We start from the raw sequence: 26,283 nt of genomic DNA, 5'->3' as shown, positions 1-26,283 counted from the left end.
AATTAATTAGCATTCGGCAGGTATTGAGGCTGGAAATTGCTACCCTGTTTCCCCGAAAATAAGACATCCTCCGAAAATAAGGCCTACTTACAGTTTTGCCTCTCGTTGTAATATAAGGCATCCCCCCGATAATAAGACCTCCCCGATAATAAGGCATCCACCGATAATAAGGCATTTTTCATTTCTGAAAAATAAGACATCCCCTGAAAATAAGACCTAGCGCATCTTTGGGAGCAAAAATTAATATAAGACACTGTCTTATTTTCGGGGAAACAGGGTAGTACATAACATAAGTGCTCTGGTTCTAAACTGTTCCACTGATTGACGTGAAACACCTCCAAGAGGGAATTTTTCTGCTGCTCAGCAATAGCTCACATACAAACTTGGATTTCAGAATCTGCTTTTTTTCTTCCTGAGAGTCATGTTGGCCAAAAGGCTAGCAGGGTTATGCCCCCTGCAGTTATATTTTAAATAACACCATGAAGCCTATAGCTTCAAGGACAGTCCACCAGAATCGCCAGAGCTGAGGAAAGTCTAACATAAAGGTTAAAACTTATAGTATTGTTGCATTACACCTGTCTAGGCCATGTACTGCATTATAAAGATTTTCTATGCTAGGACTAATAGTTGGTTATATCTTTTAGGTCAGTTACCACCACCAAAAATAGCCATAAGGCATTTATCTTACCCCATTGTAACATAATACTACAACTAGGCTTGGAAGGGTTAGATTTTTATTGGTAAATGTTAATAAAGGTTGATTTCACAATACACATACAAACCACCAAAAATATTTCCATCAATACTAATTGAAATTTACAGATAAGTAAAGTAAGAAAAATGCTGCTTAACAAATTGACATATAATGTTAACGATCCATTATTTGCATGTGACAAAAAGGTGTCTTACCCAGGTGTCTAACTTATCAAACAATCAAGAACATAAGCTTTCATTTCTTTTAAAAAATCTATAATTATAGAACACTTTCTTCCTGGGTTATGGAGAAAATTTTCCAAATGTGAACCATTACAGAGCTGTCTTCCCAAGTCTGCAAGCAGACTGCTCTGTATCTCCACTGCTGATAGTTTGGTCAAGCAGCAGAAACTGACAAGACTCTAGCCAATATCACCTTGCTATTCAGAACCCTATGGTAGCAGTGAAACAATCCAGAAGCATGCTGGTTCCACCTTGCTGCTACTTTGGAAAACCATGAAGAGTAGCAAAGGCAGGTAATGGAACTATTCACCAGGGAGAACACCCCCAAACACAAACGAAAGGAGGCTAGGGGTGGAGACCCATTTCCCCTCTTCCCAGAAATGGAAGTGAAAGAAGTGGAAAATGAGCTACTTTCTTCCAGCACCTTCAAATATGACTTTTGTTAACCAAGCGAAGATGGGGATTGAAGACAGCACTCTGGTAGGAATCTAAGGTCTACACTACCGCACAGGGTCGATCTAAGGTACGCAACTTCAGTTATGTGAATAGCGTCGTTGAAGTCGACGTACTTAGATCTACTTACCGCGGTGTCTTCACTGCGGTAAGTCGACAGTTGACGCTCTCCCGTCAACTCCGCTTGTGCTCCTCCTTCGTGAAGTATCAGTGTCGACGGAAGAGCTCTCAGCGGTCGATTTATTGCATATATACTAGACACGCTAAATCGACCCCTGCTGGATCGATCACTGCCCACTGATCCAACAGATAGTTTAGACAAGCCCTAATATGCTCCTTTCCAGCACCTGGAGCAAAAGTGGGACTTCACCATGGCATTACTTTTGGATCTCCCTGGCAAGGGTTCCCTTTTTCATCAGCTCTGATTACTAGTAAATGTCCAGTAAACTCTTCGGCATTAGTGGCCTAGTGAACTGCATGCTGCAATACATTTGGTTGTCTAATACAGACCTGCTGGGGTGCTGTGAGGCACCTTCAGACTGCAGTATGCCAAGTATTGTATGCTACACTCCCCAGTGTTGTTATGGTTTGGGACTTTGGCTAAATAGTACTCAGAGTCGTGGAAATGTTAACAAATCAGTGGCCCTCCTCGCAGGAGTTATTTCACGTATGGCTACTCTCTACTTTTGCTACTCCTGGACTCTTTCCTATGGGGCTTTAATTCCTTGTCAGCCCTCCCTTCCCCTCTGCTCACCCTCCAAGCTACTCCAATAGATTCTCTGTTTCCCCAGTGCTGCTCCAAACTTCAGTTTCTATCCTTTGGATAACCATATAGCCTCCAGCCCATTAACAATCACCATCATTTCCCCTTCCCATCCTCCTCACATTGGCTATCTAGCAAGTTTCTTGTCTAAAACTCTTCAGTCTGGATGAACAAATCAGTGGTAGAAAGTACAGATGCAGTGGGCCAAGAATGCAAGAGTCCTCTAATTAAATGAACTGCTTTCATTAAATAGACAAGTCACCGGCAGAAAAAGGTAGGAGTAAAAGATAAATCACCAAAAACTGCAATGCCGACAAACCAGAGGATGGTAGCAGAGAATGCCACTGGATCCCTGGCACAGAGGTGCCAGTTATCTGTTCAAAGTTAATATTATGCATCCAGGACCTAAAGAAATAGTGCATTGACTCTCGATTGCTACACTTTGGTGCTGTAGAAAGTCCTTGAGTAGACATCCACTGAAATGCTTACAAAAACATGCAGTAACACAGACAGTGTGACCTAATGAACCGGAACTCAGTTGACCTGGGTTTTATTCCTAGCTCTGCCACCAGCCTGCTGGGTGTCCTTGGGCAAGTCATTTCACCGCTCCGTGCCTCAGTTTCCCCATCTGTAAAACAGGGCTACTGATAACGCAATCCTTTGTAAAGCCTACACGAGAGCTAGCGATCACTGGTATTGTAAGGGGCACACACCCCTGCCACGGCAGGAGGAGTTTCTAAGGGCTCCCGCTCAGACCCGTGTGACGCCGCGCTGCGCCTCTGGCCCGGGCGCGGGGTCGGGGCTCCCCGCCAGAGGCCAGAGGGGGGTCCGCGGGGGACTCGCTGCTTTCTGAGGTACGAGGGACGGCCGGGCTGAGCCCGCGTGGCAGTGGCCGGGGCTCTCGCGGGGCTGCTGCGCGCCCGTCTGTCCTAGAGAGCCTCAGGTTGGCCACGGGGGCACCCCCAGCCTGCCCCCCCTTTACACACACAGGCGGAGGGACCTTGGCTGCGGCTGCCCCCACCTTTGCTCAGAAGCGGGGAAGGAGGAACGCAGGATTAGGAACTAGTCGATCAGGCAGCGCATGCGCACACTTCGCCCCCCCATCACCCTCCACGAGCGGCCCGAGCCCAGCCCACCTCAGGTCAGTGCGCATGCGCACTGGGCGTTCCGCTGGGGGCGGGGGGAGATGAGCGTCCTGCTCCCCAATATGGCAGACTTCGACACTATCTATGAGCTAGAGGAGGAGGAGGAGGAGTCCGAGCCGGTGGTGAGGAGCCAGGAGCTGCCCCGGCCCCGAGACGCGCCAGACCCTGTGGCGGTACGGGGCGCCGGGCACATCACCGTGTAAGGCGTGGGGGCTTCTGGGGCTAGTGGGGGCGGGGGCGAGTGAGGGGCGGTAGGCAGGTGGAAGGGGGCCTGAGGGAGCGTGGGCAACAACCCCGCGTGAGGGGGGAGGGGAGCTGCAGGCCAGTGGGGATGGGGGCTGCACTGCTGAGAGTCCTTGCTGGGCAGTCAGATCCCTGCTGGTGGGGATGCTGCTGCGGGTGGAGGTGATCAGGAAGAGTTCTTGGCTTCGGGCTGCTCTGTCAACACTGCCACGAATAATGCAACACAAGTAGCTCCCTGCCTAAGGGCTTTGTGACTCAGGCCTGGCTCCTTGACATCTTTGTTTCTTTTTTGTATGCTTTGCCTTAGGCTGGGAAACATCCTATTTTCCAGCAACTTGGGTCAACCAAAAATCCTGTCTGGACATGTGAAATTCACTTATCTATTATCTGCAGAAAAAACAGCTAACCAGCACTTAATATCTTAGGTTCATTGCCCGAGACTGAAAATAGTTCCTGCTTGGGTTAACTTTTAAACACCACAAGACAACAGAATCAATGGATGATTCAAGTGTCTGTCCCCACAATTTTACTATATTCCTTCTTGGGCTCAACTCAGCCATTGGGCCTCCACACTGTCCTGCAGAGAGAGAACATATGACTATGTTGTGTTGTAAATTTAAAACATTTGAGTTACTGAGTTTGATTTTTACTATTTTTACCATGGGCAGTTCAGAAGTTTTATAATTAGAAAATCTGAAACAAAATTAAATAAATCCAGGAATTTTGCCATTATTTTATAGTATCATAATACATAAATGATCAAGCAGCATAACACACTGTTATGTCAACTGTTTAAAAATAGGCCATTTCTTACCAGTGAAGAAATTGAACATAAGGCAACGTACAGATTATAATTTATTTTACACACTAAATGGAATGGGGAATCATCAGTATTTCACATTTGTGTATTGTATAACTCCATAAACCATGTTTCATCTTGTGCTTGTGTTCGGACTGTTAAAAGACGATGCAGTTCTCTCTGTGGTGTGATCTAATGGTTTGAAGCAAAGGCATGGGGAATAAGAGAATCTTGCATCCTAATAGACACAGTATCAAATCTAGTTTTGGTTCTCTCTGTAAATCCCTAAATCAGGTTTGGTTTGAGCTAATATTTATGTACAGGTTACTCCATGACACCACATAATTTCTGCTTGTGCTGATGAGGATCCTCTCTATGATGGCATTGGTCTCCAAGGCAGTCTTTTATTTACATTTTTCTGGTGTACTGGGAGCTTTAAAAACACAAAAATACAAAGTTCCTGCCCCAAATAGCATACAGTCTAAAAAGGACAAAAGATGGGGATAAAAGTGATGTAACACAGCAGCAAAGTGATTGGAATAATAGGCACATGTCTTACTAATTATGCAGTTAGTATTTAAAACATGTTTTAGATCAAAATTAGCTTCAATATCGCATTTGTTTACTTCTCTCACAACTGTCTTTGTGCTCTCTTCCCTGATGCCTGTATTGCATCAGTGCCTTCACTGAACTAATCCTTAGATCTGCTTCTCTTTCAGTTCCCTTTTCACAACCCAGCTCTAGTGTGATGCCTACAAGCAATCTGTCAACTAGTGATGTCTAAGTCAGGGGTAAAAGAAAGCAATATGTTAAATGATTCAGTATCATCAAGTTGTGTACTTGGCCTATATAACTGCATGATCTTATTATTGGTATTCTCATCCTCCCTCCTCACCTCTTTGAATAGGAAAGGTATGGCAAATAGAAATGATGGTATAGTGGTCTTTATTTCCTAGTCCCAGTCATGTGATACAGGTCACTCTTACATCTTAAAACACCTCAAACTAATGCAATCAGTTAATAAACACAGTCAATTAATAAAACTCAGATGGACTGTAGAAGGTCAGAGTAGGAGATGCTGACCCCCTGGCAAATGAGAACTATTGTGTCTCTTAATGGACTCTGTCAGTACATGCTATCTCTTTGTGATCATAAAGCCACTTCTTCTGTTGGAAACAATACCTTTCAGAAGTGGCTTGTTGGATAGGCCACCAGGAGGCTTGTTTGTCTCCTTAAGATGCCTAGAATGCTCCTGATAGCACTCCTGTTCTGACAGAAGTAATAGAGGCTCTCACCTAGTCAGTGAAAAACATAGGGAGACACAGAGACCCATTGTACTCCTTGGGTTTTATTTAGATATCTTCTGTTCTTCCTTTAGAACTGACCCTCATGAATGGTTAGGATGTATGATCCTGGTACAAATGGTATAACATATCTTGGCAGGTTGCCTGCCATTTTGGAATCTTGGCATTATCTACCACTTGCAATGGGGCAGAAGATAATTGTTCTTATTCCCATCTAACCTTCTGGTCCAGATTCCTTGAATGTAATTACTTCAGGGTTAATAGGCTCAAGAAACTTGTTAGATATTGGTGCGAAGGTTTTATGCTCATGGTGATCCTAGTAAAGCACTTTAAGGTGGCATGCAATATGCTACAATACTAAATATGGATCCCTGGATTCCACCAAGGGCTTTTTTTAAATCAAGTTTTTTGCTATTTGTACTGATTCTTCTGCTAACCTTTTGCCTGTTCATTTCAAGGGCTAGACATCATGTTCTTCAGCTGATATTCTAGTGGAAATGCTATTCCTTCATGGCCTTTACTGGAGCACTCATCGCTATAGAATCTGAGTGCATCACAAATATTCATGAATGTATCTCCGCATCTGTCAGCAAGATTAATAGAATTCTCCCCATTTTACAGATGGAGAAACTGAGGTGGAAACTTATCTGAGGTCAAACATTGAATCTGTGGCAGAGGCAGAATTAGAATTCAAGATCCCCTGTCTCCCAAATGTATGCTAATACCTTACTATCAGAGATGCTAAGCATCCACAGCTCACACTGATTTCAGTGGCAGTCGTGAATGCTCATTACTTTTGCATATCAAACCCCACACATGTCAAGTTGTGCACCTACTGAACAACACACAGTTAGTGGCCACCTACTAAAATTTTCGTTTAAATGACTTATAGGACAAATACTTAGTTTCATGTGGCAAAAACTACTTTGCTTCACTTGCTGTTTTTAGAGTTGCTAGGGGATAACTATGATCTGTGTCTATTGTGGCTGGAGAAAGCCAATGAGGAAGTGTTAGAGCCACTAATGTAGTTGATTACCAGTCTCCTTGCACAAGAGCAAGATGCCAGCCTCTTTTAAATAGTTTGTGGTTTGCCCCTTACTCAAGACTCCATCTCTGGAAGCTGACAGCCTCTTCACTCATTGTTGTGCTCCAATTCTCCCTCCTCTGGGGATGATGAATTCATTTTGTGAACTTGGACAAGTACTCAACCTTCTTATGCCATAGGCCCATCTATACTGAGGCTTGGAAGGATTAGATTTTTTTTACCGGTAAATATCAGTGAACATCAGTTTCACCGTACATACACAAACCAACAAAAACTAGTTCCACAATTTAAATTTTGATTATCAGACAGGCAAAGTAAGAAAAATGTTGCTTGAGAATTTAAGGATTTGATTTAAGGATATTTACTTATTTTTATGTGATAACTTTGTACAACTGTGAAGATTTAAATCGATTAAAAATTGAAAAAATGCTTACAAATAAACACTATTATCTGTAAAATTATTTAAAAAAAAAATCAAATTCTGCCAAGCCTATCTATGCTACACAGTTTCACTTTTTGAATCCCCATGTAAGGCTTTTGATGTAGTCCCACACAACATTCTCATAAGCAAATTAGGGAAATGTGGTCTAGATGCAGTTACTATAAAGTGAGTACACAATTAGTTGAAAGACCATACTCAGAAAGCAATTATAAAATATCAGTGGTTCGCTGTCAAACTGGGAGGGTGTATCTATTGGGGCCCTGTAGAGTTCAGTCTGGGGTCTGGTATTAGTCAATATTTTCATTGATGACTTGGATAATGGAGTGGTGAGTCTGCCTGTAAAATTTGTGGATGGCATCAAGCTGGGAGGGGTTGCAGGCACTTTGGAGGATAGGATTAGAATTCAAAATGACCTTGACAAATTAGAGAGTTTGTCTGAAATCAAGAAAAAATTCAATAAAGACAAATGCCAAGTACTTCACTTAGGAAGGATAAATCAAATGCACAACTATAAAATGGGGAATAACTGGCTAGGTGGTGGTACTGTTGAAAAGTATTTGGGGTTATAGTATATCACAAATTGAATATGAGTCAATGAGATGCAGTTGCACAGAAGACTAATATTATTCCGGGGTGTATTAACAGGAGTTTCATATTTAAGACACAGGAGATAATTGTCCCATCTTCTTGTCACTGGTGAGGCCTCAGCTGAAGTACTGTGTCAAGTTCTGGGTGCCACACATTAAGGAAGATGTGGACAAATTGGAGAGAGTCCAGAGCACCGCAACAAACTGGATAAAAGGTTTAGAAAATCTGACCTATTGAGGAAAGATTTAAAAAACTGGGCATGATTAGTCTTGAAAAAAGAAGACTAAGGGGAGACCTGATAACAGTATTCAAATATGTTAAGGACTGTTATGAAGAGACAGTGAGCAGTTGTTCTCCACCTCCACTGAAGGTAGGACAAGAAGTAATGTGCTTAATCTGCAGCAAGGGAGATTTAGGGTAGATATGAGGAAGAACTTTCTAACTATAAGTATATTTAAGCTCTGGAATAGGCTGCCAAGGGACATTATGGAATCCCTGTCATTGGAAGTTTTTAAGAACAGGTTGGACAAACATGTGAGGGATGGTCTAGGTTTACTTGGCCCTACTTAGGGCAAGGGGCTGGGCTGGATGACTTTTTGATGTCCCTTCCAGACTGACATTTCTATGATTCTGTGTTGTAACTCAGACATATGTCATAGAAAGCTTGCCTTCTAGTGGTGGACTCAGAGAGTGCAAACTACTTAACAAAGATGATATTAGGGGGTGAATAGATTACTGTTTCTAAGTATCTAAACAGGAAACAAATTATTAATAATAGACTTCAAACTGTCAGAGAAAGGTACATAATCCAATGACTGGAAGTTGAAGCTAGTCAAATTCAGACTTGAAGTAAGGCATACATTTTTGACACTTAGAGTAATTAACCATTGGAACAATTTGCCAAGGGTCATGGTGGATTCTCCATCACTGACAATTTTTAAATCAAGATTGGATGTTTTTCTAAAAGATCTGCTCTAGGAATTTCATTTGGGGAAGTTCTATGGCCTGTATAATAGGGGAGGTCAGACTAGATGAACACAATGGTCCCTTCTGGCCTTGGAATCTATGGATCTAAATTCAGGGCTCAGAAATTATTGTTGCTAGTAGGCTTGTTGAATGGCTTTCCTGGCTGCTGTGAGTAGGGATTTTGATTATCTGAAAATTGCATTGTAGAACATGAAGCATGGTTCTTAAAGGGAACCTCTAGGCACACAGTAGTAAAAGTATGCTAGAACCCTGCAAGCAACTGCTGACTAAACATACTTGTAATTTAGCATAGTTTTATTCCCAACGTAGACAAGGTCTGACATCTCATCTGTAAAAATGATTAAGAGAATCTGGTTGTAAACAAGATACAGTTTCTCAGTTGAGCTTTCTTGGATGTGTTATACATCACAATTTTTATTTGAAATTGGAGGGAATGTTTTTGGGACTGATACAGTAGTGGTGATTGAAGGTGTGCTACAATTATGCCTTCAAAGTCCACTCAGTAGAAAAGCACTTATAATTCTTACCAAATGTAATTGAAAAGTACTAATCTATTTTTCCCCATTGGTGGGGTTGGTTGTGCTGAAGGAATTTTAAAGGGGCATAAATCAGTGAGTACCTCAGAATTATATCAAGTGTCTCAATTTTCAAAATGGGGTATCTAAATACAATTATATTGTCTTATTTTATTGCTCAGATTTTGTAAACTGATTTAGATCCCATCATTGCTAATAGTTGGGAAATCCCATAGTAGATGCTCAAGAACAGACTTTTTTTAGTTGCTAGTTATATATTTGAACACCCAATTTTTTTCCGTTAAGGTTAAATAAAGACTAGCTTATTACTCTTGTAGTTTGTTATGTAGTATTAAATAAGAAGACAAACTGAAAATGAATTCTGGCGTGTCAAAATACATTGGCAGAAAGTGGAAACAAGATAAAGTTTAGAATTGTGTTTGCCTAAATGCTTAAAGGTAATCCAGAACAAACACGAGTTTAATTTAAGAATTAGTGTTTACAGTGAAGATTAATAGAAATTAACTCTATAAATATTAATGAGAAATTTCTGCTTTGACTTGTAGTATTTTTTCTTTCCGTTACTAGATTTATAATATTTCTTTAGCATCATGATTCTGAAATTTGTCTCTTACAAACTGTAGTCTTGGGTTGCTATTGCTGTGTGTAAGAACTATTAATACACTTAATGAGAAGTGATACGCTAATGTTTATACTACATAAGAAATAAGAGTGCAAATACTTGAGGAAGAAAGTCGAAAAGGACAAAAGCACTTCTGTAAAAATTGGACCATTCAGCAGATTTATGGAGTAACAACACAACACTTCAGCTGCCTAGCCAGCTGACTTCTAGAACTTAAGTGTACATTTGAGTGTCTTAATTGACAAACCTTAAATGAAACTAAATGACCACCTAGTTTTATTTAAGCATAGCATCAGGTGTGCATTTGAGGTGCCACCTCAGGTATACATTTATGTATATCTGATTTGTTTTTTATTGCACATTTTATGCAGGTACTGCTTTTAATAGACTACTAGCATCATGGCTCTGACTATTAAATTAGCTATTGGAATTCTTTATAAGAATTCACTAGTACTGTTGACAAACGTAATGGGCTGAGTTATATAGTTTTTCTAAGACTGCACCAGTTTTCTTTGTTATGCTTCACTTTTGTTTAGAGTTAATTATGCATTAATCTACACTGCTGATTTCATGTGCTGAATCAGTGATACTAAGACCTGAGTGGTTCAGGAGCCAAATTAGTGATCAACATTACCCAAGAGTCGCAGTAATGTGAATTGATTATATAAATAATTCTCACAGCCTAACTTAATTGGTTAATAACATAGTAAAAGCATCCTGACTGGTTGTTAACTTAGATTGGTTAATAATTAAATCACACAGCGTTTTAATAACATGTACGGCAAAGAGCCGCAAGAGACATATTAAAGAGCCACGTGCAGCTCGCAGGCCGCACTCTGAGTATCACTGTGTTAAATTGTCAAGTTTGAGTGTCTGTGGTGTTATGGTATGCAGAATGGTAGTGGACATGTGTGGTGGTCAGCAATTTTGGCATTTGCATAGATGACTGATGTAACTTTGAGGGGAGAGAATTTGTGATTTATCTTAATCTTTGTTTTTGGAGGCTTGTTATGCATATTCTCCCCCTCCCCAAAAAAACTTAACAAAGATTGCTACAAAAAATATAACTGTACAAAACACATCAAAGCAATATTATGATTAAAAGAAAAGGTTGGAAGTAACCAGGTAAGATAATTTAGCAGGGTTTGTAGTGAAGCACTAAACTCAGTGCACAGCAAACATCTTTGTTTCTTCAAGTATAAAAGTTTGTAGCTCAATGAGGCCATGTATATCGCAGTACCCTGTAGAACAGTGGTTCCCAAACTTTAACAACCTGTAAACCACTTTCACTAAAATGTCAAGTATTGCGAACCCCCTCCTAAAAAATGAATATTTCCAGGGATTTTCTCCTTTATCTGAGTATAAATTATAAAAGCAGTGATCTTGGAAATATAAAATGTGTTTTTATGACATGCTTATTACACACCATTTATTATGTATCATTACAGTATTTTTATTACATTATGAAAACAGCAACATTCTTCCAAGTTCTCACTTTCGTAGCTTGTATCACTTTGAATAAGCCTGTTATAAGACACGGCTCCTATGTTTCATCAGGGAGTATCAGATGTGAAACAGCATGAAGGTATTTAAGAAGCCAATTCAAAGAGTTCCTCCTACACAAGCATTCAGGTCTTGAGCAGTCCAGGCAAACAATTTGTTCTTCATAAATAATTTTAAAAACAATACTAGCTGCCTATTTAATTTTAAAAACAGCAAAAAAAATCCACCTCCCTTTCCATTTCTTATGAGTCTTGAAGTTTAAATCTCCTCAGTGTAATAGATATGCTTGCTTTGATCTGCTTAGCTCTTGGAAGTCCAAGGGCTCCGGGCTTCTGGCCCCGGGCTGTCCGCCATTAAGGAATTTTTTCCCAAGAACACCCTGTAATATTTTGTGAACCCCCAGGGGTTCACAAACCCCAGTTTGGGAACCACTGCTGTAGAACTGTGAAGGATAGAGCTTCATAGGGGAGGGAAGTGAAGTATCTCAGGGACCCAGCAATCATAACAAAGCCACAGGGTGCTTGCTGAGTGGCAGGATTAGCCTCTGAACCTATTTAACTTCTTAACTTTATACTTGTAAAAAGAAAGCAGCTTTCACCTCACCAAGTGACATGTTTAAGCATGAACCTGGCTATCTACAAACTAGTTTACTTACTAAACTGATTAAAATTTTCAGTTTGTGTAGGATCAGGAGCTACTCCTATCTCCAGTTCCTTGGAGAGCTACAAAGTTCTGCAAGATACCTGGCTCCCTTTAGGTTTCACTGCCTATTGCTAAGCAATGTGTAAACTTTACACGATTACTTTGCTGATAGAAATCCAGCCATTATTGTTGATGAATGTAAAATTTATTTTGCTTAAAATTCATATTTCTTAATCTATGGTATGGATGAATTTTCATAGGTATTGCATGTGTGAATTTGCTTCAACTTACTATAACTGTTCTTAATATTAGGCTACAGGTTTTGTTTAGGGAAGACAAACTAGTTTATTATTTATTGCTAGATATATCTGCTGTATGTGAATTTGTGACATGAACAACACAAACTAATAACTTGTATAAAACGATTAATTGGACCTCTTCAAATTAGAATTGGAGTCTAATATTAATAGTATTTTTTGAAGAATCTCAGATTTAAATTTGGGTTACTGCTATTTTCTGAGAATTCTTTGCCTGGCCATCTGTTTAAAAATTACTTGCTTCAAGAAGGCAACAAGCTACACTTCTAGTCACAATTTTTTTTTTCTGTAAAAGCATTTTAGTTGTAAAAACACTTAACATATTATGCAAGTTTTCATAAATTTAAATAGTACAAACAAAAATATGGGAAAACATTCTACTGTCATTCTTTTTTTTCTTAAACACCAAGTGTTGTATAACTTATATTTTAAAAGGGGAAACATAAAATTAGTTGGATGGAATATATTTTGTTTGTCTCTTTTGTCTTCAAGGTTTGGCTTGAGCAACAAATTTGACACAGAATTTCCCTCTGTCCTGACAGGAAAGGTAAGTCTGAGTTTGTATTGAAGTTTTAAATTCAAAAGACATTTCATCCAATAGTTTGTGGATTACAAATGTCTAGAAGCATTATTCTTGAATTCAGGTAAAATAAGTCTAAGCCATATCCCTTCCAGGTCAGTAGTGACAGGACGTTGTTACTGTCTGCCACTCTGTCCTACATGAACCAATTTGGCAGTCGCTGCCCAGTTCCTAGTGCATATGTCCACGTCATAAAAACTACTCACCACAGCTGCAGTCATTGTCAGTCTGAGCAAAGAAGGACCAAGGAGGTCTGACCTCACCTACAGTAGCTTTACTCCTCTATAGGCAGTCTCTTCAAAACATGACAGTGGCACACCCTGGCTTTATGGATCCAGAAGCCTGTGCTACCAGTTGTATGGATTAAATAAAGGACTTCAGTGCCTTTCAATCTGGTTTCTCTCTCAAGCACTGAATTCACTTGAACACTTTTTGGGGGTGCAATTCCATTTCTCCATAGACTGTCTGGCCTCCAGTGTAAGCCTGTAAATGAAAAAAATGTTTGATCGCTTTGCTAAGCACATCTGTAGTTATTTGGTCATTTGTAAAAATGATATTTTGCAGAAGAAAAAAGTATAGTTGGCTCACCACGTTTTTGGAGGAAATCCTCCCACTTTTCATAGTATTCTGTATCTTGACTGACAGAGTTAGCAGAAATCCCCTTTTAAAATTGATAGTCATCTATTAATGAAATGTTGTGACCAGATCTTGGTTCTTGCTTTAAAATCTTTCCTTGTTCATACATTACCTCTATTTCAGATTTGTGCTGCTTGTTCTGACTTTTGACTTTTCTCATGTCTTTAAGTTACATTACTCTAACTTTTCCCTTTGTTTCACCCCATACTGTACTATTCCCTTTCAGAATCTGGGGGCGGAAGGTTCAGCTCTTGTTACTCTCCCTAATGACAAAGTGTGTAGCTAAGGTCTCCTACTACCTTTGCACTCATTATTGAGTCATATTAACATTGTACGTACATGCATTTGGATGGCATCCTCTGTCTGGTTCTGACAAATCCACCTGTTTCTCCTCCTGGAACATGATGATTATGAAAATACTGCATCTCTATCCCACAAATTATTTGACAGCAGTTGAATTAAATGGTGAAAAGGCAGGTTGCCATTTGGAATTGCAAGGTGTCAGAAGGCAACCTGGTAAATCTGGGCCTAATCCCAGAATAGGGAAAGGATCTCATTGACTTCATTGGGTTTTGAATCAGACCAATATCACTAAATGGGTTTTTGCCACGTTACATGTTGGTATATTCTCCTGGGCCTTAAGTTAAACTTTCAGAAATAATTCCTTGATGTAAAGCAACAAACTAAACTAGATTTGAAAAAAAATGTGAAAATTCAACAGATGTTTCAAATAAGCATATTTTTCTATAAATGAAGCCAGTACGGAAAATTTCATGAATAATTGTTAAAGCATAATTCAATATTGAAATTAACAAATGCTAATTTAAATAAAACTTTAATGGAAATGTCAGTGTCTCTCTCATTTTCCTCTTAATGGTGTTTTCAGCGTTAACTGGTTTATGAGCATTCTCTAGGTTCGATAGCAAAAATTTTCATTACAGGTCAACTGACTTTTCCCTTTAGGTTCAGAGGGAAAAAATAGAAGTTGACTGGCTTCTTATATCCCCCTTTCATTCTTACTTGTTGAGGGCTTTCATATAATGGTGTAAATAAAAAATCATATCTGATATAACTGGGTGCAGGATACAGTAGAACCTCAAAATTACGAACACCCCAGGAATGGAGATTGTTTGTAACTCTGAAATGTTTGTATCTCTGAAAAAACATTATGGTTGTTCTTTCAAAAGTTTACACCTGAACATTGACTTTGAAATTTTACTATGCAGGAAAAAAATGCTGCTTTTTAACCATCTTAATTTAAATGAAACAAGCACAGAAAGTTTCATTACCTTATAAAAACAAAATTAAACTTTCCCTTTATTTTTTTAATAGTATTTAGGTTTTTTTACATTTAACACAGTACTGTATTTGCCTTTTTTTGGGGTGGGGGTGTCTCTGCTGCTGCCGCCTGATTGCGTACTTCTGGTTCAGGCGTGTGGTTGACTGGTCAGTTCATAACTGGTGTTTGTAACTCTGAGGTTCTACTGTATATTTTTTGTTTTCAGAAATCAGAATCTGTGTTTTTTACCTTTTTCCCATACCAATTTGAGGAGCTGTTCTCAATTATAGAAATCTTGAAATAAACAAATAGTCTACTGTGCGAGAAAAAGAAGGGCTGTCAAGTGATTAAAAAAATTAATCGCAATTAATCATGCGATTAATCGCACTGTTAAACAATAATAGAATATCATTTATTTAAATATTTTGGATATTTTCTACATTTTCAAATATATTGATTTCAATTACAACACAGAATACAAAGTGTACAGTGCTCACTTTATATTTATTTTTATTACAAATATTTGCATTGTAAAAAACAAAAGAAATAGTATTTTTTCATTCACCTGATACAAGAACTGTAGTGCAGTCTCTTTACCATGAAAGTTTAACTTACAAATATAGAATTATGTACAAAAAAAAGCTGCATTCAAAAATAAAACAATGTAAAACTTCAGAGCCTAGAAAGTCCATTCAGTCCTACTTTGTGTTCAGCAAATTGCTCAGACAAACAAGTTTGTTTACATTTTCAGAAGATAATGCTGCCCACTTCTTGTTTACAACGTCATCTGAAAGTGAGAACGGGCATTCATATGGCACTGTTATAGCCAGCGTCGCCAGATTCATATATCCCTTCATGATTCAACCACTATTCCAGAGGACATGCATCCATGCTGATGATGGAGTCTGCTAGATAATGATCCAAAGCAGTGTGGACCAACGCATGTTCATTTTCATCATCTGAGTCAGATGCCACCAACAGAAGGTCGATTTTTCCTTTTTGGTGGTTTGGGTTCTGTAGTTTCCGCATCAGAGTGTTGCGCTTTTAAGACTTTTGAAAGCATGCTCCATACCTGGTCTCTCTCAGATTTTGAAAGGCACTTCAGGTTCTTAAACTTGGGTCGAGTGCTGTAGCTATCTTTAGAAATTTCACATTGGTATTTTGTCAAATCTGCAGTGAAAGTGTTCTTAAAATGCACAACATGTGCTGGATCATCATTTGAGACTGCTATAACGTGAAATATATGGCAGAATGCAGGTAAAACAGAACAGGAGATATACCATTCTTCACAAAGGAGTTTAGTCATAAATTTAATTAATGCATTATTTTTTTAACGAGTGTCATCAGCATGGAAGCATGTCCTCTGGAATGGTGGCGGGAGCATGAAGAAGCATATGAATGTTTAGCATATCTGGCATGTAAATACCCTGTAATGCCAGCTACAAAAGTGCCATGCGAATGCCTGTTCTCGCTTTCAGGTAACATTGTAAATAAGAAGCGGACAGCATTATCTCCCATAAATGTAAACAAACTTATTTCTCTTAGTGATTGTCTGAACGAGAAGTAGGACTGAGTGGACTTGTAGGCACTAAAGTTTTACATTGTTTTGTTTTTTAATGCAATTATGTAACAAAAAAAATCTATATTTGTAAGTTGCACTTTCACGATAAACAGATTGCACTACAGTACTTCTATGACGTGAATTGAAAAATGATTTCTTTTGTCATTTTTTACAGTGCAAATATTTGTAATAAAAATAACAATATAAAGTGAGAATTATACACTTCGTATTCTGTGTTGTAATTGAAATCAATATATTTGAAAATGTAGAAAAACATCCAAAAATATTTAATAAATTTCAATTGTTTAACAGTGCGATTAATCACGATTAATTTTTTTGAGTTAATCACGTGAGTTTACTGCAATTAATCAACAGCCCTAATAAAAAGCAAATAATTTCTCTTGCTAACTGCCAGTTACTATCATCTTTGGTTTTGAGGAAGAAGAATCTTGTGCTCAGGTGAATGCAAGAAGCAAACATGCCGGTCCTGGCCATTTGTTGATCTATTTTAAAAAAAAAAAAAAAAAAAAAAAATGTCTGTTTAATTTCAGTATAAATGTGTTTTCAGTGGCACCCAAAGTTCACAAGGGTGAATTTTGTAGTCCGTTGTTACATTTATTTTAAAAAAAATAAATGTAACATAAAAACCATCGGAATGATTGCGCTCTGAAAGTCCATGTTATACATAGCATATCCCTTCTTTAGTCAACCATTCTATTGTTAAGATGTGTAAGATTCTTTGTTAAGAATAATGCACAATGCAATAAAACAAAGTAATATTTTATTCAGAACACAGGCATAACAATTTAATAGATCTGTGAGTTCATATTATCCAGTGCAGCAGCTTGGATGCATTAGTTAAGCCATTAGATGTGGGCTGTGTTTCTTTTATAATAAATATTACTGGAGGAAAACCTAAAGGTAAATCCTTAAAATAACACTAAAGGTCTAATTTTTAAAAAGATGCTGTCTAGGTAACTGTCTCCCAAAAAATATTAACACTTTGGAATTATGATACTGGCACACGTTGTGACTCTGGGAAATTTGCTTAACCTGTGTAAGTCTCAATTTCCCCCTCTGTAACATGAGGATAGTAATACTTAAACTTTGAAGTGCTTTTGAGATCTATAGACAAATACTACTGAAGTGCTAGGTATTCTTGTTATTACAACACTAATCTGTTTCTTAACTGAAATATTCCCCCATTGTTTACAGGTACTGGTTATTCATTATAGACTTCTTGAGTGCTAAGATGCAGAGAAAATAAGCAAACATAAAATGGTAACTGAAAAGCACACTGAAATATTGCTCTCTTTTTTGGGGAAATGGGCACGTGTAGTGGAGGTTATATGGGCTCTGAAAACAGATATATAGGTGGAAAGTTTCAGGTGGGTCAAAAATTGGGCCTACTAATCTAGTCAGCTTCTCAACTTTCAAGATAAATCGATACTAACCTTAACACAACTACCTAGGTAGAACTGGGTCTTCAAACTGTTGATGTTGCATGTTTTTGATTCTTTACAGTTTTTAAGAGATGAACAGATTGTATAATTTCATTATTTTAAATCTAGCTTGATGGGTTTTGGTGGCCAAATTCTATATGTATATTTTATAGGTATGTTGGATCCATTTTAAATAGTTTGTTTAAAATGCTATTTAAACTAAGACTTGTCTGTAATCTTGTATGCAAAATAACTTACAGTCCTATAGGTTTAGGAAAGAGAAGATTCCTTCATTATCACAAAGGCTAAACTAAACTGGAAAAGTACTATCCATGATATATGGCACAACAGCACACTGCTCCAGGTGACAAGAAAATGACAGAGCCAGTGAACCTTAAAGAAGAAAGTGGAGCTTCCTGCCCTGATCTTAAAACAATAAGGGGTCCTATACAGAGATTAGTGTGCAATGCAGGGAAGTGTAAGCCATAAAATGTACCCTTAGTATTGTGATCCAACACGACATGTGATGGATAGCATTTGTGATCATGATGATTGAAGGAGGCAGATCAGGCCTGCTGGGCTTTGCTTGCTCTCTTCCTCTGTTTGCAGATTCTCTTGCATCCTGTTGTAAAATATTACGATCCCCCCTCTTTTATGTTTTTTTAAAGGCCTAAAAGGAACTAATCTCTCTTTACAATGCGGACTGCACAGCCAGAAGCAGCGTACTTATCTTTCTTTTCAAGATCCAGACAGAAACCCTCCAAGCGATTTTTTTCCAAAATTATTCAAATGCAGAGTTTAAGCATGCTGTGAATTATGTATTGACAATTAACTAAAATCTTTCCAATACAACACTTTTAAATTAATCTCTCAGAGCTTCAGAATCAAATGAAGGAAAGCTACAGATTCAATGTGGCAACAAAATGGATATGGTCCACTGGAATTTGTGTTCTGGAAGGCATTGTATTGGTAAATTGGCACAATATTATGTATTTCATAAAAAAAAAATACAGTACATTATTAATTTCTTGATGTGAAAAATGCTACATCTTTATCGGATTACAAAAGAATTTGATACCAAATGTGCAGTAACTTTTTAAATAAACACCTACAGTGCCTATATATACAAGTGAACATGGTATGAATGCTTATAAAATAGATGGATTTAAAACTCAGTTTTTATCTGTTGAAAAGCATTTGTTCTTTAATTTGAGACAAAGGTTGCTGAGCTGTAAATTAATTGTAAACTGACATGAACAGAATTATATTATTTCTGTCTTCCCCAAGGTGAATCACCTTGGTATCAAATACCAAAACTTAAGTTTCTAATGGAGAAAAGTATCTCTGATTCACAGACCTATTTATCATTGCTTGATTTCTAAAACTCTGGTAAAAAGACTTACATACTAGAGACATCTATGTAACTCCATTGCCTTCAGTAAGTTTGTGCCAGATGATGTAACTTGTTGAAACTTGGTGCGCAAAGCTGTGCATGATGTAAAAGAGAGACTAGAATCCAGTTCCCACTCCTTTAGCAAAGTTGGCAACACAGTGGTAGCAGGAGCAAAAAGTAGTCATTTATTTTTGTCACTTAAAGTAAACATATATGACTCTGAAAACACAAATGCTTAACTTCTCTTGAATGAAAAGGTACCATTTGTGTAGAGTCACACGTCAGAACAGAACCATAATTTAAGAGATTAATTTCAGTTAATTTCCTTAAAAGTTACCACCACAGACTCATTAATTCACTCAATCCCAACATGCCTGGAGAATAAGCATCCACCATCTGTAACTGCAAAAATTGTATGTTAGTGGGCTATGTAGCAGTCTACCAAGGTTTGTTTGTTTTAATACAAAATTTGCATTAAGAGTACAGATGAAGTGTTATGGAATTGTATCCATTTTTCACAAAAGTTAAAGATGGGGAGAAAACCTATTAAATCTTCTACTCCACCCTCTTACTATTGTAGGATTTTTTTTCTTCCACTATATATTATTCTTTTTCCATTTTTCTTTTTAAAAAATCCCAAGTCGGGGCTTGGGGGGGATTCCTGGGCTTTCCCCACTTCCCTTGGTTGATTATTTTGTGTGCCATGTTCCTTAATTTTAAAATTAACATAAACCCATCCATAAATAGTTGTGATTATTAACAAATTGCCTTTATTCCAGTGAAAAATCTGGTGCAAAAAAAGTATTTTAAATTTTGATATTTCAGTCACTATCAATTGGAGTTGTTCCATTTGTGCTCATGAAAAGAATTAATTGAATAATTTGTTTTTTAAAAAATTATAAAGTATACACTGTATTTGAACTTGCCCATTTGTCAGAGAATGCAAGCTTGTTTCCTTAGCCCCAAAAAGTAAATACTCTTCTAAAATATTCACTGCGTAGTTATTCATTCATGCTACCAAAAAGTACCACCCTGATTGATGTTCTTTTGTTAACTGGCAGCAAGCCTGGCTTATGTGCAAACCCAAATGACCACTGATTTTAATGATCGGTGATCCAAATGGTCAGGAAACAGCTGTTGTGGTTTTTTTTGGCACCCACTCCTGCAGTCTTTCCTATGCTCTTAGGAGGTAGCGGGATCCTATCTTCAATATTTCCTGCCCCCTCCTCTGCAGATGTGGAAAAACAAAGGTGGCAGTGAAACTGATTCATTTCTGATGTACAGAAATTGCGGGATGGAATATAGCAAGATTTGGTTGAGGTTGTGTAGGGATTGCTCATGCCCTGTGTAAAGCAGGGGCGGGCAGACTTTTTGGCCTGAGGGCCACATTGGGTTTCTGAAATTGTATGGAGGGCTGGTTAGGGGAGGCTGTGCCTCCGCAAACAGCCAGGCATGGCCCTGCCTCCACCCCCTATCCGACACCCCCCCCCTGCTTCTCGCCCCCTGACTGCCCCCCGAACCCCTGACTGCCCCCTATCCAACCCCTCCTCTCCTTCCTGACTGCCCCCCCCCCGGACCTCTGCCCCCATTCAATCCCCCTGTTCCCCGCCCTCTGACCGCCCCGCCCCCATCCACACCCCTGCCCCCTGACCACCACCCCAAACTCCCCTGTCCTCTATCCAACCCCCCATGCTCCCTTACCGCGCTGCCTGGAGCATCGGTGGCTGGCAGCGCTACAGCTGTGCCTCCCAGAGCATCTGGACAGGCCATGGCTCTGCAAGAGCCCCGCCGCCCAGAGCATTGCACTAGCGGTGCAGTGAGCTGAGGCTGCGGGGGAGGGGGAACAGCGGGGGAGGGGCTGGGAGCCAGCCTCCTGGGCCAGGAGCTCAGGGGCCGGGCAGGAGGGTCCCGTGGGCCAGATGTGGCCTGCGGGCCATAGTTTGCCCACCTCTGGTGTAAAGCCTAATTCTTGGGGGTTTCTCTGAGAGTTGCTAGTGGCCAGGAAATAAACCCAGTAATCCTTTCTCACCAGTCAGGATGGATGGTATTGCTGTGGGAGATGGGATTTTTGCCTTAGTGCTAAACAAAGATTTGTAACCTCATATAACAATCCATTTACTGTACACTTCTGAAAAGTTCTTGCTATGGTAGCAATGATTTCTGTTAAAGTAAATGGACAATAATATCAGTTGTCTTTGATTGTAATTATTCTAGAATTTACTCAGCTGTTCCAGTGGTTGCCATTAAAAGAATATCTATAGAATTAAATCTCATCATATTAAAACTACTAATAGGAAAATGTTTTGATAGTCAATACTCTGGAAAAATAAAAGCTTCCTTTTTAAATATCAAAACAGATTAATCAATTACTATGACCAGTGTTGCAAATTGTTATCCTTTTTTGAAGTTTCATATATAAAATCTAAAAATGCTAATCTCTAAGTCATAACCAGATATATTTCAAAAGACTTTTTACCTTATTCAGTATCAGATTTAAGAGCACATGTGGAGTACATGTGTGTTCAGCAAAGTTCCTGTTAAAATAATATGTTCATGTTATATTCTCCATGACTTTGCCCCCACAGATCCCATTATGAGATCACAGGTCCTGCCATTCAGCAGTCGGACTCATTTCAGAGCAGCTTTTGTGGGAGTATTTGTATGCCTCTGTCACAGCATTCTAAAATTGAGTGTGTAAGCTCCTCCACACCCGCAATTATACATCATTACCTCTTTCCATTGGCCTAAGTGGACAGAACTCTATCCTCTGCTTGCATTGGGACTAGACTTCATTGAGTATTTTAGCTCATAAAGTATTTTTCTAGTACTAAGTTCATAGATTTTGTGTGGATTCTGTTTAGATTTCCTTTGCAGGTCAAAAAAGAGATTGTAGTTCAGGACTCCATGCCCTGACACGGAGGAAGCCATGGGGACTCAGGCACTTAAGAGCATTCCTGCAAGAGATCTCTCAGAATTGTTGCATGATGCTAGAAGTTTCTTCTGGGTCTTTGTCCATGAATTCCTCGTATCTGTTGGAGAAGGATCTAGTCATTGGATTTTGGAAGGCTCTTCAGTGTCTGAACCTGGATGCAAAAAGATGATTTGCCTATCAGTAGAACAGCCAGGTAGTTTAAGAGTTTGAGGCATTCCCCAAATCCATGTTTCAGCTTCTAAAAATAGCAGAAAGCATAAGGGAAAACAGATATCCAGTAATGTGCATTGGTCTTCTTGGTCTGGGAGAGACTTTGCTGAAGATTGGTTCTAATTATGAAAGATCTCCTTCACTGGAGTAGTTCAGAAATTTGCAAAATTTACTCGTTGATGGTCTACAACAGGGGTGGCCAACCTGTGGCTCCGGAGCCACATGCGGCTCTTCAGGAGTTAATAAGCGGCTCCTTGTATAGGCATCGACTCCGGGGCTGGAGCTACAGGTGCCAACTTTCCAATGTGCTGGGGGTGCTCACTGCTCTGCCACAGGCCCTGCCCCCACTCCACCTCTTCCCGCCCCCTCCCAAACCGGCCATGCTCCCGCTCCTCCCCCCTTCCCCCCCAGAGCCTCCTGCATGCCACGAAACAGCTGATCGGGAGGGAGGGGGAAGCACTGATCGGGGCTGACAGTGGGTGGGAGGCCCTGGGAGCGGGGAGCTGATGAGGGGGGTGCTGACACATTACTGTGGCTTTTTGGCAATGTACAGTGGTAAATTCTGGCTCCTTCTCAGGCTCAGGTTGGCCACCCCTGGTCTACAATGACATGTCACCCTGCACCTAAGTCCCTGGTTATGACCACTGTAGTCCACATCATGGCTGGCTTTATAATTCTGCAATCAGATTAATAGAACCCTGAGGCTGGGAAGCAATAGAATCTGCTTTTTTATTTTTTAAAGAGGTTTCTGGGTCCAACATAGTTCTTCATCACATCACCGAAGGGTGCAGGAGATGTTTTTAGTCACTGCAGAAACAGTCATCCATCTTGGTCCATCAGCTTCTTCTGCACTTCTGGCAAAACTGCTGTTTCACTGGAAGGTCTAGAACCCATTTTAATTTTTAAGATGTTCACAGGCATTGCAGAATATCAGGTATCTTTCTAGGTTGCTGGGTCCTGGAGTTCTTGAATGGATATATGGTTTTCAGTTTGAGTTCAGGCCAAATCCTGATCCCCAGTCCTTCTCATAGTAAACCACTACAGGATATATTAATATCTCATGTGAAAATTGAGACTTAACAAAATTGGTGCTAGTGGCAAAGTCTCACTACATCTGTGAGCCATATAAGTCCTACTTTAAACTGAAAAGATTGCCAGGACTCATGCTCCCACATCTTGATAAAACAAGCATAGGAAGCACCTCAGATTCGGTGGGGGAAATTATCTGAGTCAGTGAAATTGCAAGCTACAAAGTGGCTTGTGTCCAGCAATTGTGGTCGCCAACCTTTGACAGCAGAGCCTGAAGTTGTTTCCATATTAGACATTTGGCTTCTAAGAGTCATCTTATTGGGGCATGATTAATTTTCTAAAGATCACTTGTTCTCTGCCCAATGCTGAAGTTGAGTGAAAATGGGGAAATTTGGTCTTAGTGCCACTCAGGTTCTGACACTTAAGAACTTTTCTGAGTTCTTGGAAGGTACTAGTTTGCCTCCTGTAAGAAGAGTTGTGGACTTCTAACAGGTGTTGTCAATGATAAGAACTCAGGAACTTACATTAAACAGTAACTGGTTGGGGCTGTGGGCATCATGCTTTTATTCCTCTGATCAGAGTGAAGACGATGGATGTTCACATAGATAACACCTGTAAATACACAGTTTATTTGAACAGGCAGAGTCATCAGTCTTCTGTGTTGTATCAACAAGCAGTGCATTTGTGATGCTAGTGCATCCATACGTGTACTGACTTCAACTTGCATTTTGGCAGTAATGAAGAACATCCTAGCAGATAAGTAGCATATGGTCAAATCAACGCATGGGGTTTTCAGAGAGTTTAGCAAATTCCTTCTCTGCCAAATGTCACCTGGAAGTAATTGCTTTACCCTGAATCAGAGTACAGTGTAGCCAATATATTATTCCAGGATATTCATGATCACAGCTTGGTTTCAAATGTTGTCACATTGGAGAAGAGAATGCACATATGTATCTTTTTAGTAAAAGTTATCAGGAATATTTAGCTAAATGGGCCAGGTGATTCTGGTTGGGCTCACCAGATATTCTCAGTTCCATTAGCTCTGCTCCTGCTTGTGGCCTTTTAATAAAGGTTCCTTCCTGAAGGCTATGCCATTTGCCAAGAGATCTTAAGAAAGGCAGCCTTTAATGACATAACTTCCTTGTACTAATTTTCACACAGCTGATTAATAGTCTTAATATTATATACTAAATTGTTGACTTTTTACTATCACTTTTGTTGATATATTTTTGTCAGTGTTTTTTGAAGTCATGAGATCTTCTGTGTTGATCTTTGCTGTACACTGTCTTAGTAAACTTTCAGTCATGAAGACCTTGGCCAAGGCTTTCCAGAGTGATTAGTGATTTTGGGGTGCCTTGGTTAGTGAGTGTGTCACTTAGACTTTAAAGAGCCCTAACTTTCAGAAAGCACTGAGCGTCCACTCTCTGAAAGTCAGGCCCCTTTAAAGTCTTTCAAGTTAAGCACCCACTGATTGAGGCATCCAGAACCACCAGTCACTCTGGAAAATCTTGGCCAATGTTTGTAACTTACTTATCTCAGAATCAGCCACTCTTCAAGAACCAGCCACTCTTCATTGTATGACTTATACACCATAGCAAGCAACAAAATGAGTTGAAATAGAAGGAATACATCTAATGCTTCAAACCTTCACATCACTGTTCAGCACGCTGCTGATCCTAGGCATGTTTTATACTCCTATATAAAGCATAGTTATTATAACGCACCTGTTCCCTTCTTGGTTATGCCTCCTCAGCAGGATACCATAATTAGAGATGTGGGATGGTACCAATCAGTGATTTGTTCCTGGAAGAAATATTTTCATTTCTATTGGCAAGCACAGCTTTTCGCTCCAAAGAGAGGGCAACTTCACATGCATGTTACAACCTTGTGATAGGGAGAAGTTAGACACAGTGATGAACACTTGTTTTGTGTGTGAAATGTCACCTTTTTACATACAAAGTTACTTTTTGTTTCCATGAAAACCAAAATGACTTTTTCATCCAATTTTTTGTCAACATCACCAATTTGTGTGTTGCTTGGCTCTGTTCCTAATATAGTTTTACAGGGGATGGTTGTATTTATCAACACAATTGATTTATTAACAGTTGCAAGAGAACATGGGGAGAAACTCTTCTAACTTACTGCAATTATCATTTTTACATAAAAAAAAAAAATCAAGCAAACAGGATAAATGGACTTGATTTAGGAAGGTGAACTTTCACACTAGCTGTACTAGCAATGTTTTTGGAAGGTTTATATACACCTCTACCCCGATATAAAGCTGTCCTCGGGAGCCAAAAAATCTTACCACGTTATAGGTGAAACCGTGTTATATTGAACTTGCTTTGATCCGATGGAGCATGCAGCCCCTCCGCCCTCCTTCCGGAGCGCTGCTTTACCACGTTATATCCGAATTTGTGTTCTAGCAGGTCGCGTTATATCGGGGTAGAGGTGTAGTTTTGTTTCATACCTAATAACTGTACCTCTGTCACTTATGTTGTAATCCATGGAACCAGTGAACAAGAAAGCACATCTGCAAGGCTTCCAGTTAAAGTTTGCCATTTCCGTTGTAGGTTGCTCCAGAAGAATTTAAGACTAGTATCAGACGTGTGAATGCGTGTTTAAAGAAGAATCTCCCTGTCAATGTAAAATGGCTGCTTTGTGGCTGTCTTTGCTGCTGCTGCACCCTGGGTTGCAGCCTGTGGCCTGTTATCTGTCTTAATAAAAGAGTAAGTGCACATTTCAAAGTTGCATTGTGACCAAAAATTGACAACTGCTGCTAATGTTTTATAGCCTTTAAGTAATGATGCCTTTCTTTATTCTGAAACTTCTTTCTGCATCCCCAGTTGCCATCGTAAGTCTCTATTTAACTGGTGAGATATGTCTGCTAGCTGTT

General features: G+C 39.4%; 1 protein-coding gene across 1 annotated transcript in view; it reads left to right on the top strand.

Annotated features, from left to right (window-relative positions):
• The first annotated feature begins 3,338 nt into the window (after positions 1-3,338).
• CHIC1 (cysteine rich hydrophobic domain 1) overlaps positions 3,339-26,283 on the top strand; it is a 31,953-nt gene continuing 9,008 nt past the window's right edge. Inside the window, exons 1-3 of the mRNA XM_054040330.1 lie at positions 3,339-3,496; positions 12,818-12,872; positions 25,961-26,116. Of these exons, the coding sequence (XP_053896305.1) occupies positions 3,339-3,496; positions 12,818-12,872; positions 25,961-26,116 (369 nt within the window). The remainder of the gene's footprint in view (positions 3,497-12,817; positions 12,873-25,960; positions 26,117-26,283) is intronic.

The sequence above is a fragment of the Malaclemys terrapin genome, chromosome 9 (genome assembly GCF_027887155.1).
Source record: "Malaclemys terrapin pileata isolate rMalTer1 chromosome 9, rMalTer1.hap1, whole genome shotgun sequence".
NCBI lineage: Eukaryota > Metazoa > Chordata > Testudines > Emydidae > Malaclemys > Malaclemys terrapin.
The sequence above is the reverse complement of the archived record's forward strand: the minus strand, read 5'-3'. Positions and strand labels throughout refer to the sequence as shown.